The sequence below is a fragment of the Thunnus thynnus genome, chromosome 10 (genome assembly GCF_963924715.1).
Source record: "Thunnus thynnus chromosome 10, fThuThy2.1, whole genome shotgun sequence".
NCBI lineage: Eukaryota > Metazoa > Chordata > Actinopteri > Scombriformes > Scombridae > Thunnus > Thunnus thynnus.
This window is the reverse complement of record NC_089526.1, coordinates 21339920-21358774: the sequence shown is the minus strand read 5'-3', so window position 1 is coordinate 21358774 and position 18855 is coordinate 21339920. Positions and strand designations below refer to the sequence as shown.

General features: G+C 40.8%; 2 protein-coding genes across 12 annotated transcripts in view; both read right to left on the bottom strand.

Annotated features, from left to right (window-relative positions):
• Positions 1 to 10592, bottom strand: part of LOC137191739 (transmembrane protein 65-like) — a 35333-nt gene extending 24741 nt beyond the window's left edge. The window contains exons 1-2 of one of the 2 annotated variants that reach the window (XM_067602094.1): positions 10351 to 10592; positions 9690 to 10031 (exon numbers count right to left, since the gene is read on the bottom strand). In XM_067602094.1, coding sequence (XP_067458195.1) covers positions 9690 to 9996 — 307 coding nt within the window. In that variant the 5' untranslated portion in view covers positions 9997 to 10031; positions 10351 to 10592. The remainder of the gene's footprint in view (positions 1 to 9689; positions 10032 to 10350) is intronic. The other variant, XM_067602095.1, reaches the window with a different exon arrangement.
• A 1221-nt stretch (positions 10593 to 11813) lies between these two features.
• The window catches only part of LOC137191737 (protein MTSS 1-like), a 56667-nt gene continuing 49625 nt past the window's right edge, over positions 11814 to 18855 (bottom strand). For 6 of the 10 annotated variants that reach the window (XM_067602084.1, XM_067602091.1, XM_067602083.1 and 3 more), the window contains 6 exons: positions 18577 to 18696; positions 17885 to 18136; positions 17398 to 17610; positions 16476 to 16635; positions 16065 to 16346; positions 11814 to 15749 (listed from right to left, as the gene is read on the bottom strand). In XM_067602084.1, the coding sequence (XP_067458185.1) occupies positions 15205 to 15749; positions 16065 to 16346; positions 16476 to 16635; positions 17398 to 17610; positions 17885 to 18136; positions 18577 to 18696 (1572 nt within the window). In that variant the 3' untranslated portion in view covers positions 11814 to 15204. The remainder of the gene's footprint in view (positions 15750 to 16064; positions 16347 to 16475; positions 16636 to 17397; positions 17611 to 17884; positions 18137 to 18576; positions 18697 to 18855) is intronic. The other 4 variants (XM_067602088.1, XM_067602089.1, XM_067602090.1 and 1 more) reach the window with 2 other exon arrangements.

The window sequence follows — 18855 nt, the reverse complement described above, 5'->3', positions numbered from 1 at the left end:
CGTTTGCTGGAGGACTTCTGAATGTCATATCACAACTTTAAAGACTTTAATCCACAGAGAAAAAATAATGAGTAGCTCCCAGGAAATACAAAAATAATCAGTCAGTATATACCTGTAAAAAAAAAGAAAAAGCACTGGAGCATGACACCACACAAACTGAAGCCTAACGGTGTAGTTACATTTCAGCAGAGAACCATTTTCCAGTGAACTCTGTGCGGCAGGTAGACAAATAAATACATCAACCTATTCCCCCGGCGCCAATAGGCGGCTGTGGAGGGCCTGAAACGAAACACAGAAAACATACAAAAAAACAACGACAAATCCTTGAAATATCTTCCTGACGAATGGCAAATCACAAGAGACGGAAAAGTAGGAAGTAGCATTGTTTCCTATCTGCGTTACAACAGGCGCTCTGACCAGCAGGAACAAAGGACAAACCCAATCTGAAAAAGGGAAATAGTTTTAGTGGTGCTGCCTAAAACAACTCACATTAAAGACAGTCTATGATGACTTCACCTGCACTTTGGTAACACTACACAAAGATATACTGTAGTACCTGAGAGACCATGCATTGGTTAAAATCAATAATAGGATCCTCTAATAATAACATCAATTTTTATTACACACTCATTCCATGACAGCGGTGATACAGACCGTCTGCTTGCACTAATGTTACAGTAAATCCCATGCGCACCACATTTTTATTGCCACAGGATCCAGATGTGCAGCCCTGTAGTTCACAGCAGATGCTTTGACTACCAAGAGCACAGGTGTTACTTATAACGTTAACTCTGTTCTGAGTCCCAGTAAGCCATGACAGTATGTGCGTGCCAGCATGCACAGTACCGGGAACGTGAAATTGAAGCAGCTAAATGGAATTCAGCTAATATATATACATATTTTTTTTTTTACATCTGTGCTTTTACCACTGTGATATGTCAAAATGTCTTCTGTGAAAGAGGTCTATGGTTCTCAGCTCTGGCAGTGAATGAAAGTAAAGCTCAACATCCAAGCAAGTTGTTTGCAGTTAATTTGACACACCTGGTTTCCTGGATGTCAATTAGTCATCCATCAGATTGCTACAACGAAAGCCTCTACATATCGGCGGTACACATAAAAACATGTGCACAGGTGTTCTCATTTATTTTGGCTAATTAGACCTCTTCTCGGGGCAGTGCAGGAGTGTACAGGCCCTGTTTTGTTGATATCTTGGCCGCTGTTTAGTGTGGGACCACGTTATACCTCTATGATTTGCTCTGCTCTATTTGCACTACTTGCTGGCACGCTGCATGTTCCTGAGCACAGCAGCAAGGGTGGAGAAAATTGCTTATAAAGTATGACGCTGGCACAAACTATAATGAATCTGTCTCAGTGGATAAACAGCAGCAGGTAGAACAGCAGGAGCCAAGAAAAAGCTGCTGGGTGAGGATGAGTTGTAACCAGGGTTAGCTTAATCTCTGCACAACTTCTGCTTATTTGCAACTGACTGTTCGTTAAGTCCAGTCCCATAGAGCAGGCGCACCACAATTCTGTGCATTAGACTTCCCTGACTGAGTTGGCTGACTAACAGACTGAATGGATCAAATTCTGATCTTATAAAGAGTCATTTTCATTTGTGTATTGCACTGTCTTTTTGGGAAGAGTGTGCCTTACATGATGTTGCAGTGTGGCCACTACGCCAAAATTGCTCCACAGCACTGCCTTGTTCCTGAGGGCTTGAACTTACACCTGTCAATATTTCCATTCCAGCATGGCACACATGTAGTTTACAATGATGAGGGTGGCAGAATTGCATGTAGTGGTAGCCAGCCAAACTAAAACATGAGTTGGCTGAAAACTCCATCTCCAGCTAACTTTTTAATGTTTCCAGCAGTGAGAACCATGTAAAAGGCATTCTAAATATGCAGTTGAATGCTGCACACATGATATAATGATTAAAGCTTGAGGCTAAAGCTACATGTCCCAGGGAAAAAAGTCACCACCTCTACCAGCTGATGTCCCATGTAGGACACATGAAAATAAAGTAGCAGCATTGTGTTTTTAAAGTCAGTGCAGTGATGTTTCCATATTGGTTCAGCCATGAGTCTCCATGTTTATCGTGCTGCTGGTAAACTTTGTTTGCTTGCTGTGCAAGCTGTAGACTCAGGTCAGCACAAGCAGGACAAGATTTTATGTGTGCCAAATTTAAAAAGTGGAAACCACAGTGGTCCAGCCCCAGCTTTGACTGTATCAGATGGAGCGGACCTTAACCTAAACCTAGAGTTAATACAGTACCAGGCAATGAATACAGGACTGCAAAGGGATATTAACTTTAATATCCACTATAAAATGCTGACTTTAGTCTTGTGGGGCTGCAGTGAAATCAGCAGCAATGGTGACTGTGTAGAAAAGTCAGTTACAGAAGCCTTCAAGGGGCCAAGGTACAAACCAAGGAGAAAACAGGGAGGCATGTGTGTTGCAGTAGGATCTGTCTAAGTGTGTGAGGGAGGAACAGAAAGAGAGGAAACGACAGAGCAAAAGAAATAAAAGCGGAAACTTGCAGGAGGTGACAAGAGGTGAGTGTGTGTTGTCAGAGGTCACATTGTCCCATGAAAAAAAAAAAAAAGAGATCATAAAATGATCCATTCCTGTCTCTTATGCTCTGAAGCTCATGACCTCATGATCGAATGGACAGCCTCACAAAAACAAACACCACCTTGAATATCAAACACATCCTGCTGCGCATAATAATATTACCTGAGCTTCTGTGGTGCCGACATAATTTGATTCCTGACTTGATCCATCTGTCTAGGTTTCACAACAAAGATGAGCCATATGCAGTGATTTTCTTCCTCCCTTTCATATCTTATGAATTATAAAATTTGAATTGGTGACAGACTGCCAATTGGAAGACAGATCTCCATTTACAATGTTTTTTGTCTAAACTTGGCCTTGATTTTGTTCCCTTACAAAGACTCAAACTAGGGAAAAACAACTTTATTGCTGAAAAGATTTCCATTTTTTTTGCATTTAATAGTAATATAGTGGTTCTCAAATTCAAGGTCAAGATAAATATCAAGGGGTCACATCTGTTTGTGAAATGTCAAAAAACATTAAACTTTAAGGTTTATTATTGACCTTGGAAAAGCTAGTTTGACAAAAAAAAAAAAAAAATAGCAATAAGTGGATCTTAAAATTTCTATTTCAAATATATTTCATATATTCTAATCTAAATAATCCATGTGTCTTCTTCATGTGTCTTTGGGGGAGTTAAAAAAAACAAATACTGTGAGCTCGACACACACTGCAGTTCAGAAAAATTCCCAGTGAAGTACCAGTTGGAATCTACTCGGCGCACTGAGACTGATTAGTTATTAATGGCAGCAGCTCCATTGTTGGCAGCAAACCGCACTCAATAAATACATGAAGTCTCTGTGATGAATGAGTGTGTTTTCTGTATACAAATTACCAGACAAATGTCACAGCATAACCTCCATTTGAAGGCAATAGAATCAACTGTCTGGCATGTAATCACCTCTGGTAATGAGGATGAAAGAATAAAGGTCAAATATCATCATCACTGCAGCATCGTGACAGTGACTTGCAATGTTCAGTAGTGCTGATGTCTCTACTTTATTTAAAAGAGACTGATGGGAGTCACTCATGTTTGTGCACGGGTCATTGTGGGTTAAATATCACTATGGACCACCATTATGTGAGTGAATTAGCATGACAATAACGCTGTTTGAGCTGAGGCAGGATGGAGAAATGAAAAGGTGGTGTCTTATTTCCGGCAAGAAAGCTATAATCTGTATGGCTCTCAGAGGTTATGGCTTCCCCTTTCAACACAAAAGGTGGAATAAATATCATCATGCGCCACGAAAGCAATATATTGAGGATATTAAATATTAGGAATACAAGCCCACCTCCGAAACAGACTAATGTGAAGCTTCAAAGAGATTTGATACAGACTGAATCTGCACGGTCATGGTTCAAGAAGAGATTCAGAAAAAAACTTAAAGACAAATGGAACATGGGTAGGAAAGTTCAACAAAGTCATTTAATCTCCAATATCTCTCAATCTTCATCTCCAATGAATACTCTCTACTCTCTACAGTGCATCTACATCCACTGAGCCATGAAGGGAAATTGCCTCTATCTCGTCTTCTCGCACGTCACCAGCAGACCAGTGGAAAAGCCATGTTAGTACAGCAGATGTCACAGAGTAACTGAACGCTGATGATCACAGAGGTCCAGATGGAACAGAAGGATCTCTGGTCATTTATTTGTTCATTTGATGCATCTCCCCTCTCTGACTGCTCTAAATGTTAGCTTCTTTCTCTGTGCTTTTACCCAAATTTGCATGAATTTGAGCGTAAGTCCTGAATTTTGTAAAGCTCCCTGTCTGAGAGGTATGAAAAATAGCTTTTCCACCACAAAAACACAGTACATTGTGTACATATATCAGCACTTATTCCTGTTAATACAGATTCATATAGATTTTTTTCAGCTGTGGTTTTTGCAGAATGTGGTGAGTAATAATTAGTTTAGCTTCTGTATTTTCACTCCCTCTTGCTATTAAACCACCACAGCGAGGTTCAAACAATAACCAGAACATTCTCTCGTTTCACTCAAATGAATTATTAATTGTTTCACATTTGACATGATTACTCCAGTCCCTGTAATTTGGTTAGTTATTTCACATTTTACATTTTTTCCTCAGTCAGACGTTTCTTCGCCATAAAAAGACTGTGTAATAATCACTAAAGTGAAGCTTTTATCTCTGGTCTCTGATGGTGTAATTAGTGAGAACTCATACGTGACAATGGGAATTCATTAAGAGCCCAACTTTAACTGTGCTGGTCACCATTGTGAAAAAGGGTTTATCCCACATATGAAGCTACATATGTTTTATTCTTCAATATAGTCATGAAGACTGTCTTATAAATCATAAAATACAACTTCATTTTTAAAAATAATCGCAATGTTTTTCTTGGTGGTTTAATTTTATGTCTATGAAACACCTTTCAGTGTTAACTTCTGTTGTTGGTTTCTGTCCCAGAGCAATAAAATTTGTTTCAGTGCTCTTATTAAGTAAGTCTGAGTCACCTTGTACATCCCCGGGTTATTATACTGCAGCTCCCTCATTGTCCTGACATCTCTGCTCTCCACCCCTTCTCTTCCTGTCTGTTAACTGCTCACCTCCAAACCTCTCTGTTTTCATCTGCCCTGAGTGTCTGTGTTCCCATTTCACCTCTGTCTTCCTCCCTACTTGCTTTCTTCAAACTTTGCCTTCTTTTACTTCCAAGAGAATGGGATGTACTGAGACAAGAGAAAGCAGCATAAATGCCCCAACTCATGTATGACCTTCAAGAAAAATTGCTTCTTCGCTTTCTCGTCGCCTCCATTTCTACCAAAGTCCTCCAGTGCTTGAGAGAAACCTGGCTGTTACCCTCTGCCCCTAAAATGTGCAGTGGATAATCATCTAGGGAATGAATTTTAAAATGCTTTCTGACTCTCCAACAAGGAAAAACCAACTGAAAATTTAAGAACAAAACAAACAGAAAGTCCTGGCAACAGCTTACCAGTATTTGATTCAGTTAACCTTACATTTCACTGGTGTAAGATGTGTTTGGCAGTATTACATTATTTCACCAGAATATTTATTTATACAAATGTATTGCAGCCTTATTTCACAAATGTTCAGTTTCAGCCACCATGAAAACATACATGGAGACATCTGTTTAACATTAGGCCATAACACTCAAAGTAAAGTTGAATGAATTGGTGAATGAAGTTTTACATTTTGGAAAAGGCGTTAGTGTTAATAGAGATCTACTCTCTGATCCACAAACAGTGTACTGTCTGTCAATGTTTTGTTTACATCTTGTTTCACTGCCCCCAGTTACCCCCCTCTGATTTTAACAGATGAGATGTCTGGCTTTTAAAACTCATTTTCTGACTGACTTAGTTCTCTCGCTACTGTTAAGCACCACTGATATACACCCACATACAGTAAGTACATAGCTAATACCCTGTTTCAACATGAACTGTTAAATGAACTGTCAAAAATTAGCCCATAGCGAGCAGGTAGGCACTCACTCAAATGTCAGAGCACAGTCTGGAATGAAGGTAAATGCATTTAGTAAACAAGACCAGCATGAAAATACTGCAGCACTCTCTCTATGACTCCCCAGGACTAAGATACTGTATGTCAGTGAGCTTCAGCCAGCGTCCTCCCCACTCAGCTAACCTGCATGTAACCATCAGGAAAATGAGGGTTCTGCTTCAGGCATCCTGCAGCCTATAGGGGACGTTATTGATGATGGATGTTGATAAGCGTGTCAAAAAAATCAATCTCTCCGTCAGCAAGTCAGTGAGAGAGTGAGTAGACCAGGCCAGCAATCACTGATTCAGCTACTCTGCAGCCTGCATATACAGTAGGTAAGAGAATCCCTGAGGGTTTTTATAGCGTGAAGGTGAGGATGTCAGTAAGCTCCAGCCAGGCAGGCCCCATAGGTAAGAGCAGAGGAATGTAGCTGTCCTCTACGCTTAGTCACCTCTATACAATGGCTCACATTATTCTCTCATATTCAGTTGTGGTGGTTTTGAATTCAAAGGAAGCTTTAATAAAGGCTGGTATTCCCTGATATTCTGCAGCCATCACATCAACTGTGCAAGCAAAGTGCTAAAATGTGAATCAAATGCTTTCCAGCCACTAAGCGCAAAACAACAGTGGTCTAAGATGGGTGCAATACCTTTCTTTCTGCAGCCTCTGTGCATTATATAAAAACCTCCATTATGAGGCTTATGTGGGATTTAGCGCTGTTTGCTCAATGTTGATATTGCAGTGTATTTGTAGCACACAGAGAGAGGCTCGCAGCATGTGGTCAGGATGCAGTCAGTCACATCTGACAGGAAAATAATGATGCGCTATTAGGAGCGGTGAGCGTGAAAGATCTCGTGGTAGAGATGGGTCAGCCGGCCTCTATCCTGAAACCATTTCCGTGACAATTCCCCAGGGAGTGTGGACATAAGACGGCAGCGGTGTGTCAAATCAGGCAATATGACAAACAGTGTTTTTTTTTAACAAGGTAATTTCCTGTGGGTGCTGAGGGAGACAATTTGGTTCATAGAAAGGAGCATGCAATATCTAATCTTGTTGAGTAATAATTATCACTAAAGCTGTGAAAATGAAACAACATGCGTAAAACCGCACTTATGTTTACCTGCTCATCTGATGAGCAAAGTCACGGTTAGATGACACTGTCACACTTAAGTATCATCTCCACTGCCACTCTAATCAGTGTTTTTTTTTATCACAGATGCTATTACCACTAATGTATGACCATCAAAATTATCAGTCAGCAGAAATCTAACTGGTCTGTTTTAGTGTACATGGCGAGACGTGACTGACTGCTATGTCATAATATTTATGTTTGAGATGGATGATCTGCTGAATGATAATCAGATTGTGTTTTTCCCATGAAAAAACCTCCTCTGACAAGATGACAGGTTGAAATCTGCTCTGACATTTTCGATGGGAAAGAACGTAGAGCATCCAAAGTACAGATGAAACATTTCAAGCCACAGTGTCAGAAGTATCCTTATATTAACGCTGTCAGTCTGCGCTGTTGATTTGTGCACGTCTTTGCTACTTGTCACCCGCAGCCTGAGAAGAAACAGTGCAGACATGACACTATTCATAGCAACAGATGCATGTTTAACATTCAGCAGTCTGTTGCTACATGCTTTTAAATGAGCCTGGTGTACAGTGAAGATGGAATGAGATACATAAAATCAAGGAGACTATTTTCACTTTATCTTAAATTTTTCTGAAGCCAGAGACATATGAAGCTTCCCTGCAGGGTGTCCCACAAGATGGGAATCATTTGTAAATCATGAGACACAAGAGCAAACAAGGCTCCAGTGAAGACTCTACTAAGTTCCCCGCAGCCCTGCAGGAAGAAAACGTCATCTCTTATCAGTAGAGTGCACTGGATCTGATATCTTTAACAACATTTTTAATGACACAATAAAGGAGCAGTGATTAAATTTCCAGTTTGTAGTTATTTTTTATGGCTTGAAATATTCAGCAATTTCTATTGTTCATACAAATCAATTTGTAATAAATGATGTGAATCTATTTTTAAGTGTAGCATACCCTCTGCTCTTGACTGCTGGAGAGGAATATAGAGGGTGACAAAAACTCCCAGAGAGCCTCATATGCTGTAAAGCCTCTTCATCATCACTTATCTCTTTCCTCACTCTCTCCCTCTCCTCTCTTCTGCCTCGGTATTGATCTCCCATTTCTCTCTCTCTCTGTCTCTCTCTCTCTGTCTCCATATGTGGGACATCCACCATGCTCCTCCTTCTCTCATACTTTATTAGATTAGATGTAGCAGAAATAATGACTAAATATAGTACATACAGAAATATAATAAATACAGTATGTGTTCAAATAGCCAACTGACTGTCTTTTTAACTATAATATGCTGGCTACATAGTACAGGAACCCAAAACAAGTCCCTAAATTAATCTATTAATATTAATATGAATATAACCAACTGTCTTACACAACTCTCCCCTAAAAATGAAGTTTTCTTCCAAAACAAGAGAATCAAAGGTAACCTACTATAAACTTGTTGCTCTACATTGCAGTATTTGAATAACTTCAGTTAGTCATTTTGTTCCAACGCATCTATATTCATTCTTGTGTTTTACTGAGTTGTTCTTTTTCAGTATCTCGGTGGCTGGAACATATCCGAACACCTTTTGAACAGTATTTGTCAGAAGGTTTGGCTGACTGTGCAGAAATGATAAATCACTAGTCCAACAAACGACTGTGCAAGAATCAGTCAAAGAGAACAAATCTTGGTTCCAACCCGAATTCATCAACTCATTCCAGTGTATAAACGTTTGGAAGTACTGTATGATTTTGATTTAAACATGTTGAAAAAATGTGAAGTGAAATATTGTACTGACCATCTATCTTAGTACTGTCGTTACACATTTACCGATCAATGGCTTCTAATTAGCGGGTCAGATAGATGTGGAAATAAGAGTTACAGTAATATTACTTTATCGATTCTCTTTTCTCTGCACACAGGGAGGTCAGAGGTCAGCACCTGGGGATTATCTGTCCCTCACAATGGAACTATGATGTTATGTTTTTGGTGAAACCAGCTTTAACAGAAGACTTCCAACTGTGCCTCTTAGGCTGCTGTTACCCTTATAGAGATGAAAGTTGCTTCATCTTTTTACAGCTTGTTCTCTGATGCTGTAGCCTGGAACGGTACACATAGCTTCTGACAGTGGCAATTAGGCTGATGGGTGATTTTATAACCCCAGAGTTAACAGCTTGTCATATTGTATCTTGTGATGAAGTGAAGTGGTGAGTAATAGGACTAAATATGACCTGCAGTTGATGATCACTATGATGCAAAAACTATTATAATCATTCACAAATTATTTCAATTAATCTTTCCAGTTAAGCTGTTTGTGATGATTCCCTACATTGTTCAATATATTAATTACATGATTTATAAATGTAATTAATGTCACATTAATTAATCATGTCAAGCCAAAATTGCAGGTAAAATCAATTTCTAATGTAAAACAGCCAATTCTCTATTAGTGCACATACACTGATGTGATGTATCAACTAACTTAAAATGTTACTGCTCGCTGTACTGTCGCACATCACCTACCTTGAGCTATGGCTATGGACTCGAACCTGTGCAGTTCCCGCAGCAGGCAGGTGCGCTCAGACGGATGAAGGCTATAAATAAACTCCTTTGCTCCCCGGGGCGAGTTGAGTGGCTCCACGGGCTCCTTCAGCGGGTGCGTGCCCAGGTTACACCGCTGCACCAGCATGAAGAGCGGCGGCTCTGAGGCGAGCCGGCCCGGGGATGCTACGGCGGATGTTTGGTTGTTGCTGAGTCCGACTCTAGCCAGCCCGGTCCCGGCTCTCATAGAGAAAACGGGCCGCAGCAATCTCCGCAGGCTGGGCAGCATCTCTGGGATGAGGAGTAGAGCGATGCGCCGGGAACCTGGAGGAGAACAGAGAAGGATGGCAATACAACAGGCCTGATTATCAACACTTTTAACCTACACTCCCCTAAACACATGACATAATCTCATCTTTGTTGCTATAATTTGACATGATCCCTGCAGTGGTCGCATGAAAACACCCAACACATCCTCGATCTGGTGACATCCCGGGTTATTTGAGGGCAAAACGCGGACCTGACCATATCAATTACACATTATTTACGGACATACTGACTCGAGCCTATTTTACACGCCTAGAGGGCAGGATAAAGTAGGAAATGTCCAAAATCAAACTGCAACTTGTCTTATCGGACGCACCTCAGTCGATGCTCCGCTGTCCCGTCCAACAACCTCCAGAGGAAACCTTGAGAATACACAAACCGCTGCGACGCATACGTTTCTTATTTACCTTCAATGCGATTTTGTAGACAGACGCACAAAACCTCAAACACCTAATCGGCTGTAGTATTTGCGCAAAATCACATTTTTGCGACGTTAAGTCCGGCTGGTGTAACCTCTGGCTGACTGGATGGTGTGAGGCGGATGGGAGGGCCAGCACAGCCCGAAAATACTTTCCAATAGCAGAGCTGCTTTCCTCCGTGCGTAACGCTGACGGCACCGCCAGACGTACGCGCATTCAGCACATACAGGCACAATGCATAGACTGTTGTGATCATATTATCGCTTGCTGCGTTTGGCATTACGAAAAACATGCTGTGCACTGAAATGCTCATTGCTCTTGCTGATGTTATTGAAACTTTTTATGCCTCAAATGTTAGTAATACAGCTTATTAATGCATCAGGAGGTGAAAATGCTCATAAAGTGAGATAAGATGGTATTAAAGGGACATCTTCTGCAAAAATAATAAAGTTTGGTGCAGTATAGAAGTAATTCCCAGAGTAATAGGAGTGTCTGTTGTTCTCATCCCTCCCCCCTTCAACCAGACTACAGTCCACACCCAGAGAAAATATGACACCATGTGGAAGTTATTTGTTTCCAGGAGGAAAGGAAGCCTCCTTTGAGGAACAAGAGAAAAAGGTTTGTTTAAATCTGTGATTTAATGCCTCATTCGTGTTTTTAGTCGGCTGGTTTCTGCTACAGAGTGGGAGATTCATTATTTTGGCTTTACTTTTATTGATCAGATGAGTGCTTTCAGGCCTCAAAGGATGGGAGGAGTGATGCATTGTCTCAGTAGAAGCTATAAAAGCAGGTTAGGGGGTTAGGAAAAGCTGGGACAAGAGCGACCCCTGGTGGTTAAGAGTAAACACATCATCTGTTTATAAGGCTGGAGTTCTTGTGCTCACCAGTAGGAATCCAGTAAATCAAGATATTGAAATGGTGAATAAAGGTTTTGCTGTCACACTGTAGTAACTGGTCATTACTGAGCAGTGGTGCCAGATATTTAGGAGTGGCACCTTTAAACAGCATTTTATGGAGGAAAAGAGCTTGTATATGTTAATGTTACCCACCCATCAGGCCCAATGTTGTCCATCATGTCGGATGTAATATACATTTGTAGTATTTGTTTTGTTGTTTTGTTAAATGTTATACTGGGTTATGTATGTGAAAGGGGAGGCAAACTTAAGAAAAAAACATTGTGATAATAAAGTCAAATCAGTTCAAAATAGTTTGCATATAAACTTTGCCAAAAAGTGTTGAGCAATGAATGAGAGGAATTTTAGGCCTGCAGAATGAAAAAAACAAAAACAAAGGATCTTAGCAGAGGAAGGAGGTCTAGATACACACACACTTGCACATTCAAGAGGCCAGTAAGCCGAAGCAAAATTTATATTTTTATTATATTGCTAAAGCTGTCATTACACAAAAAATAACAACCTTTCACTTTCTGAAACAAACTGCATCATAACCTGTTGAACTGTACAGGGACAGACAGAGAGGTCAACTCTCCTCGGAGGGTAGTGGGAGGGTGGGGGTGGGGGGATGAGCTAAAAACTAAACTAAAAACCAGGTTTAACCGCACTCTCAAACCCTCACAAACTATAAACTTCTTATTCATAGGATATACTGACATTTGGCAACTCTGATATAGTATATATTTACTATGCTAGCAATTTAAATATGAAAATTACATGTTGATAATACACGTTTAAGACAGGTGGACGGCCAAAAAACAAACATTAACATCATCAATAATATCAAGAACTTAATGCTGAGTTTACCAAAACATCTGAGCAATAATATCCTTACTCTGTTTGAAATTTAACAGTACAGGGGGTGTCTGTCTGATTTGTCAGTGGGTTGTGGTTCATCAGATTAAGTGTGGCACAGAGATCGTACAGTATTTATGAAAGCACAAACTGGATCCACATGTTAAGATGTCTTTGGGCCAGACATTATGGACACTGTGACATTTGTTCAAATCTAATACGACAGATTGCTACCAGATCAGCTGTTTACTTTCAATACATTTTACCTCGAATCAACGGTACAGTAACTACGGTTTAACATTTAAATACAGATCACCCTCAGAGAACAGCTCAAATTTAGCATGTTGCATTATGATCCAGCAAACTTCCCTCAGTTTGCCAAAGAATTTTTTAATATTTAACATTTGAAGAAAATTCTTGACTTAACTCATAATACTGATGCAACTCTCTCCATCATGAAGCCAAAACATATGAGCTCCTGTTGGAGGTCAGACAAACACATTTCAGTGTAGCTGCGTGTGCTTTTAAAATCAGCCAGCACTGTTAAAATGCAGTTTTTGCACGTGTGTGTGAAATAAGGGACTTAAATGAATCATAGGAGTACAGCAAAGAACAATTCAGTGATGCTGAAATCTGATTTACAACACATCATCAGATAGTACATGCATGAATAAAGGAAAAAAAAACAACAACTCTATTACTCTGATATTTTATATAAGTATAAAAATAGAGATAGGTTGGGAAAGAAAAAAGGATTTAAAGACTGAGAAAGAAAATAAATTAAAAATGTGTGAGTTCCTGGACTAACTTGTACAGCTAAATATTTACAGTTTGATACATCTTGTAGTAGCCATGGTCTCACAGTGCTTGAACTGAAATGCAAATTAAAATACAGACTATCACTCAGTAATGCAAATTCCTTATAGCCTATAGTTTTACAATGCTGCAGTCTGAGGAAAAGCCTCACATCTGAAACATCTTATTGTCCTGTAAAAGAAAAAAAAAAGTACCTATAATGATGTATTGCTTAAATAATACAGTGGGGTTTGATGTGATTTCTTAGTTTTTAGGGTAACAAATGTTTTACATATTGGATTTGTCCCCTTGTCGCCTTTGATGCTAAATATAAAACACCAAAATTAGAGCTAGAATGACTTCAGATGACAGATTAGGAACCTAATTAATCAAAGAAGGTGGGCATGCATGCTAGTAGACAACAGAAAAGTTCAATATAACAGCAACCAGACAAATAAAAAGTTTGGCATTACCAATTACAGCTTCTAACTCATGATTTCCAAAACATCAAAAAATATTTTGCCTTATTATCTTCTATAAAATGTTTTATAATATATATAAATCTGAATTAACATGGGGTTTTGACATGGCACATGTGTACTTTAACATTTATTAGTAGTGTTATGAGCAATCGATGCACAGCAGGTTGCAGGATGGCACATCAATGCTACAAAAAATAAGAGGCCAATATAACGCAAGGGCTGCTGTATAAACACAAACCACTGAGGAGTTCTACAAAGCTCAGCATGTAGATGTTGCGGATGATGTGAGATTCATAATGGAAAAAATGATGAAAAAATAAAACCAGTTCACATCCGATGGTAATGGTAATGGGGCATGTCAGAGTTGTTTCCAAACTCAACATTGATCATTAAATGAAACCCAATAAATGTTCTGTGTAAAGCAGTGAAACTGAATGATTCTGGCACTGTGGAGGAGCAGGTGGAAATACAGGAAGATACAGAGCGTGAGAAGCAACGACACACTTCTCAGCAAGAGACGTGAAAAATTATTTACAAATCATGTAAATACTACAACAGCTAACACAAAACAGAACCTAACATGTAGCGTCAACCAGAACATGTAGTAGTGTCTCTTTATATGATGGCATCGCCCATGCGATGCTTTCATCTTCTTGGATGAACCTCGGGCTGCGACACAGTGTCAGTTCCTTTGCTTTTACACAAGCTCTCTTTATTTTTCATACTTCTGCCCATAGTGACTTTGTGGAGAATTTAACCATGTATTTAAGTATTCTGGATGGAAGATGGCTTTGACAACACAGCACCGGTCTGCAGCCGTTTTGGCGTCCCTCCAAGTAAGCAGTCAGTTCAATTCGGGAGTTGCCAAATGGTACAATCTAAAAGCTGACCGGCTGAGCCTTTACCTCCTAGTCTACCTGAGTGCTGCTCTCTTGGTGCTGTGTAGTACTTGCACTGGTTATTGCGCTCCTTCTGCAAAGTCACTCAACAGTTCAAATGTTTATTTGTCCCACGATTGTACAATGAGTGTTTACACATATAATACACAGTGTTTATTCTACACTGAGAGGAGGCATACACATACTGTCCTTCTGCTTCAAGGAGAATACTGGATACTTCTTTACTGTCCTCTTAAAGAAATGAACATAATGTGGTATAAACCTACCCTTTCCTTCTCTTGTTATTTATTAACAAAAAGATCCTTATGTTTTACACTTTAATTACACATTTGAGGACTCAGATTTGCAAAAAACATTTTAGTGCTGAAACCCTTTATTCTAGGACCTATGAAAGAAATTAGGTCCTATCTTGGTTACTTAACTTACCGTACAAGGATATACCAGACGTAGGCCTGTGATCCGCTTTGGCTCCAAACGAAAATTTTTACTAGCTTTACATAATTTTTGCCAAATTAGGAGATGTGATCTTAGTGCTAAAATGCTTGGTTGGCACCCAACACCTGAGCAATAGCATATATTTCCTCTATGAATCATTCAAGAGGGCTTCTGTAGTAAGGCATTCTCACAGGTGAAAATTTACAGAATGAGAACTGTGTAAAATAGGTGAAATAGGCTTCGTATATTAACGAAGAAGCCTTATGATTCTGTAAATCACATTTTTCTAAAGCCTCTGACCCCATTTGCAAACACAACGAAGGGGGAGCCTCACATCTGTGCTATGAGCTCACGTCTCTTATGACTCTCGCTTGCGTATCGTGTTGTTGTCATCATGCGATGCGTGGCGCAGAGCGGTCGTTAGTGAGGGTTCTCTTGAGCTTGACCCCCTTGCGGATGGCCACCAACATGTTGCCGTCTCCGCCTTCTCCTGCCTCGTCTTCTCCCATCTCACTCTGAAGGTGCTGCTGGGTCAGCTGGTTGGGCAGGGGGACGGTGGGAGGGTTGGTTGTAGCCTGACCGCTCCAAGACATCACAGGCAGCGCGCCAGCATCCTCCCCTCCTGCCAATGTTGGAGAATCTGGGCTCTGGTCTCCTCCTACTCCTCCCATCTCCTCAGCACTCCTGCTTCCATTAACTGCTCCTGACATGTCGGGCACTGTAGGGATTTTTACTGGGATGACAGGCGTACGGATAGGGATGGGGCCTGTGCCAGCAACTGAGCCTGAGCGGCGGGCAGAAGGTTTTGAAGAGGGGGTGCGGCGGATTGTGGCGACCCCAGGGGTGACGATAACTGGACCGTGGCCTGTAGAATAGGAGCCAGAGGCATTATGAGAACTGGAGCCAGAATAATATCCCTGACCTGAGCAGGAGGAGCCTGTAATTATAGAAGAAAAAATGATTAATCAGTTAGAAATTACAAACCTTTCTGCCATACCATTAACAAGAATAACACAACAAAAAGGACATGAAAAAGAGAAACGGGTACAAATAAACACCAACAAAACAACTATTGTTCTGATAAGGTCTTAAATAATACATAACATTCATCTAAGTGTGTTTAAAGTGGAGTTACTGAATTAAAACATGATGCCTTACAAAAATAATTCAAAAACAACATAAAAATTGAGAGACTTAAGTGTGAATGTAAAACATACTTCTACATTTGTGACACTATAACTACAATGTGTACCTGTGGGGGTAGGAGGATAAGGCCCAGTAGGAGTGGAGGGATAAGCTCCTGTGTGGATAGGGGTGGAGGGGTAGGCTCCAGCAGGGTAGACCCCCTGTCCAGGGTAGGGAGCCTGCGTGCTCGGCAGGCCGGCTGTGGAGGCTGGCCGTTTGGTCTGGAACATGCGTCGGTACGACTGGCCGATGTCACTGTTTCTGGGGATGGTGGACGACTTGTCAAAGTCCGACTGCTGCTGCTCAGACTCCTGGTCCCCAGCCATTGAGAAATAGTCATAGTCTGATACTAGAAGAAGCACACAGAAAAACAGAGAGGTTAATGTAATGACACAATGATACATAGCAGGATACTAAAGGAAGAAAGAAGTTTGTCCTTTAAACTTGGCGATCGTCTGATTTACAAAGAATATGTTACCTTGTGAAGGTATAGTGTCTTCAGAGCAGCAGGGTGTGTTGGTCTGAGTGCTGTAGCCACTGGAGCACTGGATGGAGTCTCTACTGGACCTCTGGGTGTCCAGCTCTAGACCTCTGGATAAGGCCAGAGCCAGTTCCTCGTGGACCTCCATATCACCAGCCTGGAGCAATCAACCAATGAAAATAAAAACATTTCGTATAAGGGTCTGACTGTCTGAATACAGCCAGGTACAATTCATTAAAGTCATTAAAATCATTAGGTACAACTTGTTAAAGTCATTAAGTGGGAACATTAGTGGTGAGAGACTCATTCATGTGGTCGGAAAAAAAAACAAAAAGACACTGAGCTGCTGGAAGTTGAATTTGAGGTTGCCTGAAACTTACGCAACACACTGTAGATACTTCGTCCAGTATATGTAGAGTAATGAGGTAATTGGATCACTGAACAATTTTTTTTTTTTTTTTTTGGTAAAATTTGCAACAGCTGCAGTACTAACATTTTACAGCACAAAGCTGACAGTGGAGAAGCATAAAAGTGGACAGAATGTCTTCATCCATATGGACACCATTTGCACAGTCAATGAATTAATGGAAGCTTCTCACAAGTTGCTAATATAATATTTACTTTTATTAACAGTGACTTATTAACACTATAAAAGCCTATATTTAATTCTAGAGTGTAAATGGAAAATGGAAAAGTACTGATACAGAGATAGAAATAAAGTCAGTGGAGAAACAGAAGAAAAGAAAAGTGAACATGTGCTATAAATAACAAGAAAACTGAATCACAAAAACAACCACACAATGAATAAAATTACATGTTAATTACATAATATCAACAGTAATTAACCAGAATCTGTGCTATAGTGAGAGCAGCTGCAAAAAATGCAGTGGGGCAGTAGGAGATGTAGACTGAAACTGACCTTGAGAGGTGCAGCCATGGTCCTGTTCTTCTCTTCCACTGGGCTTGGTATTTGTAGCGCAGCTGGAGCTGGTGCTGAGGTTGAGATAGAGGCAGGGTTGCTTTCACTGCTCATACTACCGTTACTGTCCACTATAGCTGGAGTCTCCTTGTCTTTCTTCCTCCTCAGTGTGTTGACCATGGGCTGGTCATAAGGCCCTGGCTTTGCCCAGTCCTGTAAAGAAAGAAAGTCAGTGTTTTTGTACTTCTACTTCACATTTATATTTCTCGCTGATGTGCTTCTGATGGCGTCTAAAATTCTCTCCTGCTTCAGTTCATCTCTTGGTTTTTAGGTCTGCGGATGTTACTGGAGTATAAAAGAAACAAACTAATGAACTAAAAGTATATTCTACACACTGAACAAGAGTAACTTGCATGTTGAACAAACTGTGACCAAGGAGGAGGAGGGGGATAAGGTGGGATCATCAAGATGAAGATGATGAACAAACCTTCCAGCTGGGGACTTGGGATGAAGGCACCATGGGAGAGCCCATTATGCTGTAGTGAGGTAAGTCTGGCAGCAGTGCTGAGGCGGGACGTGACCATGAACGAGTGGGGCAGGAGGTGGAGGTGGAGGATGGGGAGGACGGAGGGAAGAAGTGGAAGGCAGTGCCGGAGCTGGAGCCTGAGCCCAAACTCCCCCCGTTGCTATGCAGGTAGGGGGAACTGACTGGGCTGTAGTGGTCGAAACCATTTGACAACTGGACATGTGTGTGTCGGTGGGAGGAAGGGTGATAACAGAAAGACACAAAAAGGAAAAGACACAAACAGACAATGGGATAAATTATTGAAATGATAAACAGTGCGAAATAAAAATGCAAAAGACCACGACACTTGGGAGAAATAATTTAAATGGAACACAAAAATGATAAGAAATCCATATTTATCACATCAAAACAAAACACGTTGAACTAAACGAACATGAAAAACTGATGGAGATGCCATTTCAGAGCTGTCCTTGACTGCTGTTCCTTCACCTTGTCATTGTTATATTGTGGTGTGAGGGAGAATGAAAGTCAATGCCATGTACAGCCAAGTATGAAGTTTAGTAAGAAGAAGCTGTGGTGCTTCTGATGCTAGTACAATACATACAAATTTTGTGGAAGAGGGGAAGGGTTGATGGTGGATGAGTGTGTTTCACCTTGTCAGTAGTGTGCTGAGGTGCAGCAGCAGCAGCAGCTAGAGAGGAAGGGTCACTGCTGCAGTCACTGTGAAACTGCCCAGTCTCTGACACCTCAGAGGAGCTGGAAATGGGACAAGGCTGGGACAGCGAGGGTGGCAGCAGCAGCAAGCAAGCAGGCAGTGGGACAAGACCAGAGGGAGAGAGAGAGAGAGAGAGAGAGAGAGAGAGAGAGAGACAGAGAGAGATAGACAGAGTGGAAGAATTGCAAACACAGACATGTCAGCAGGTAGACAGAGA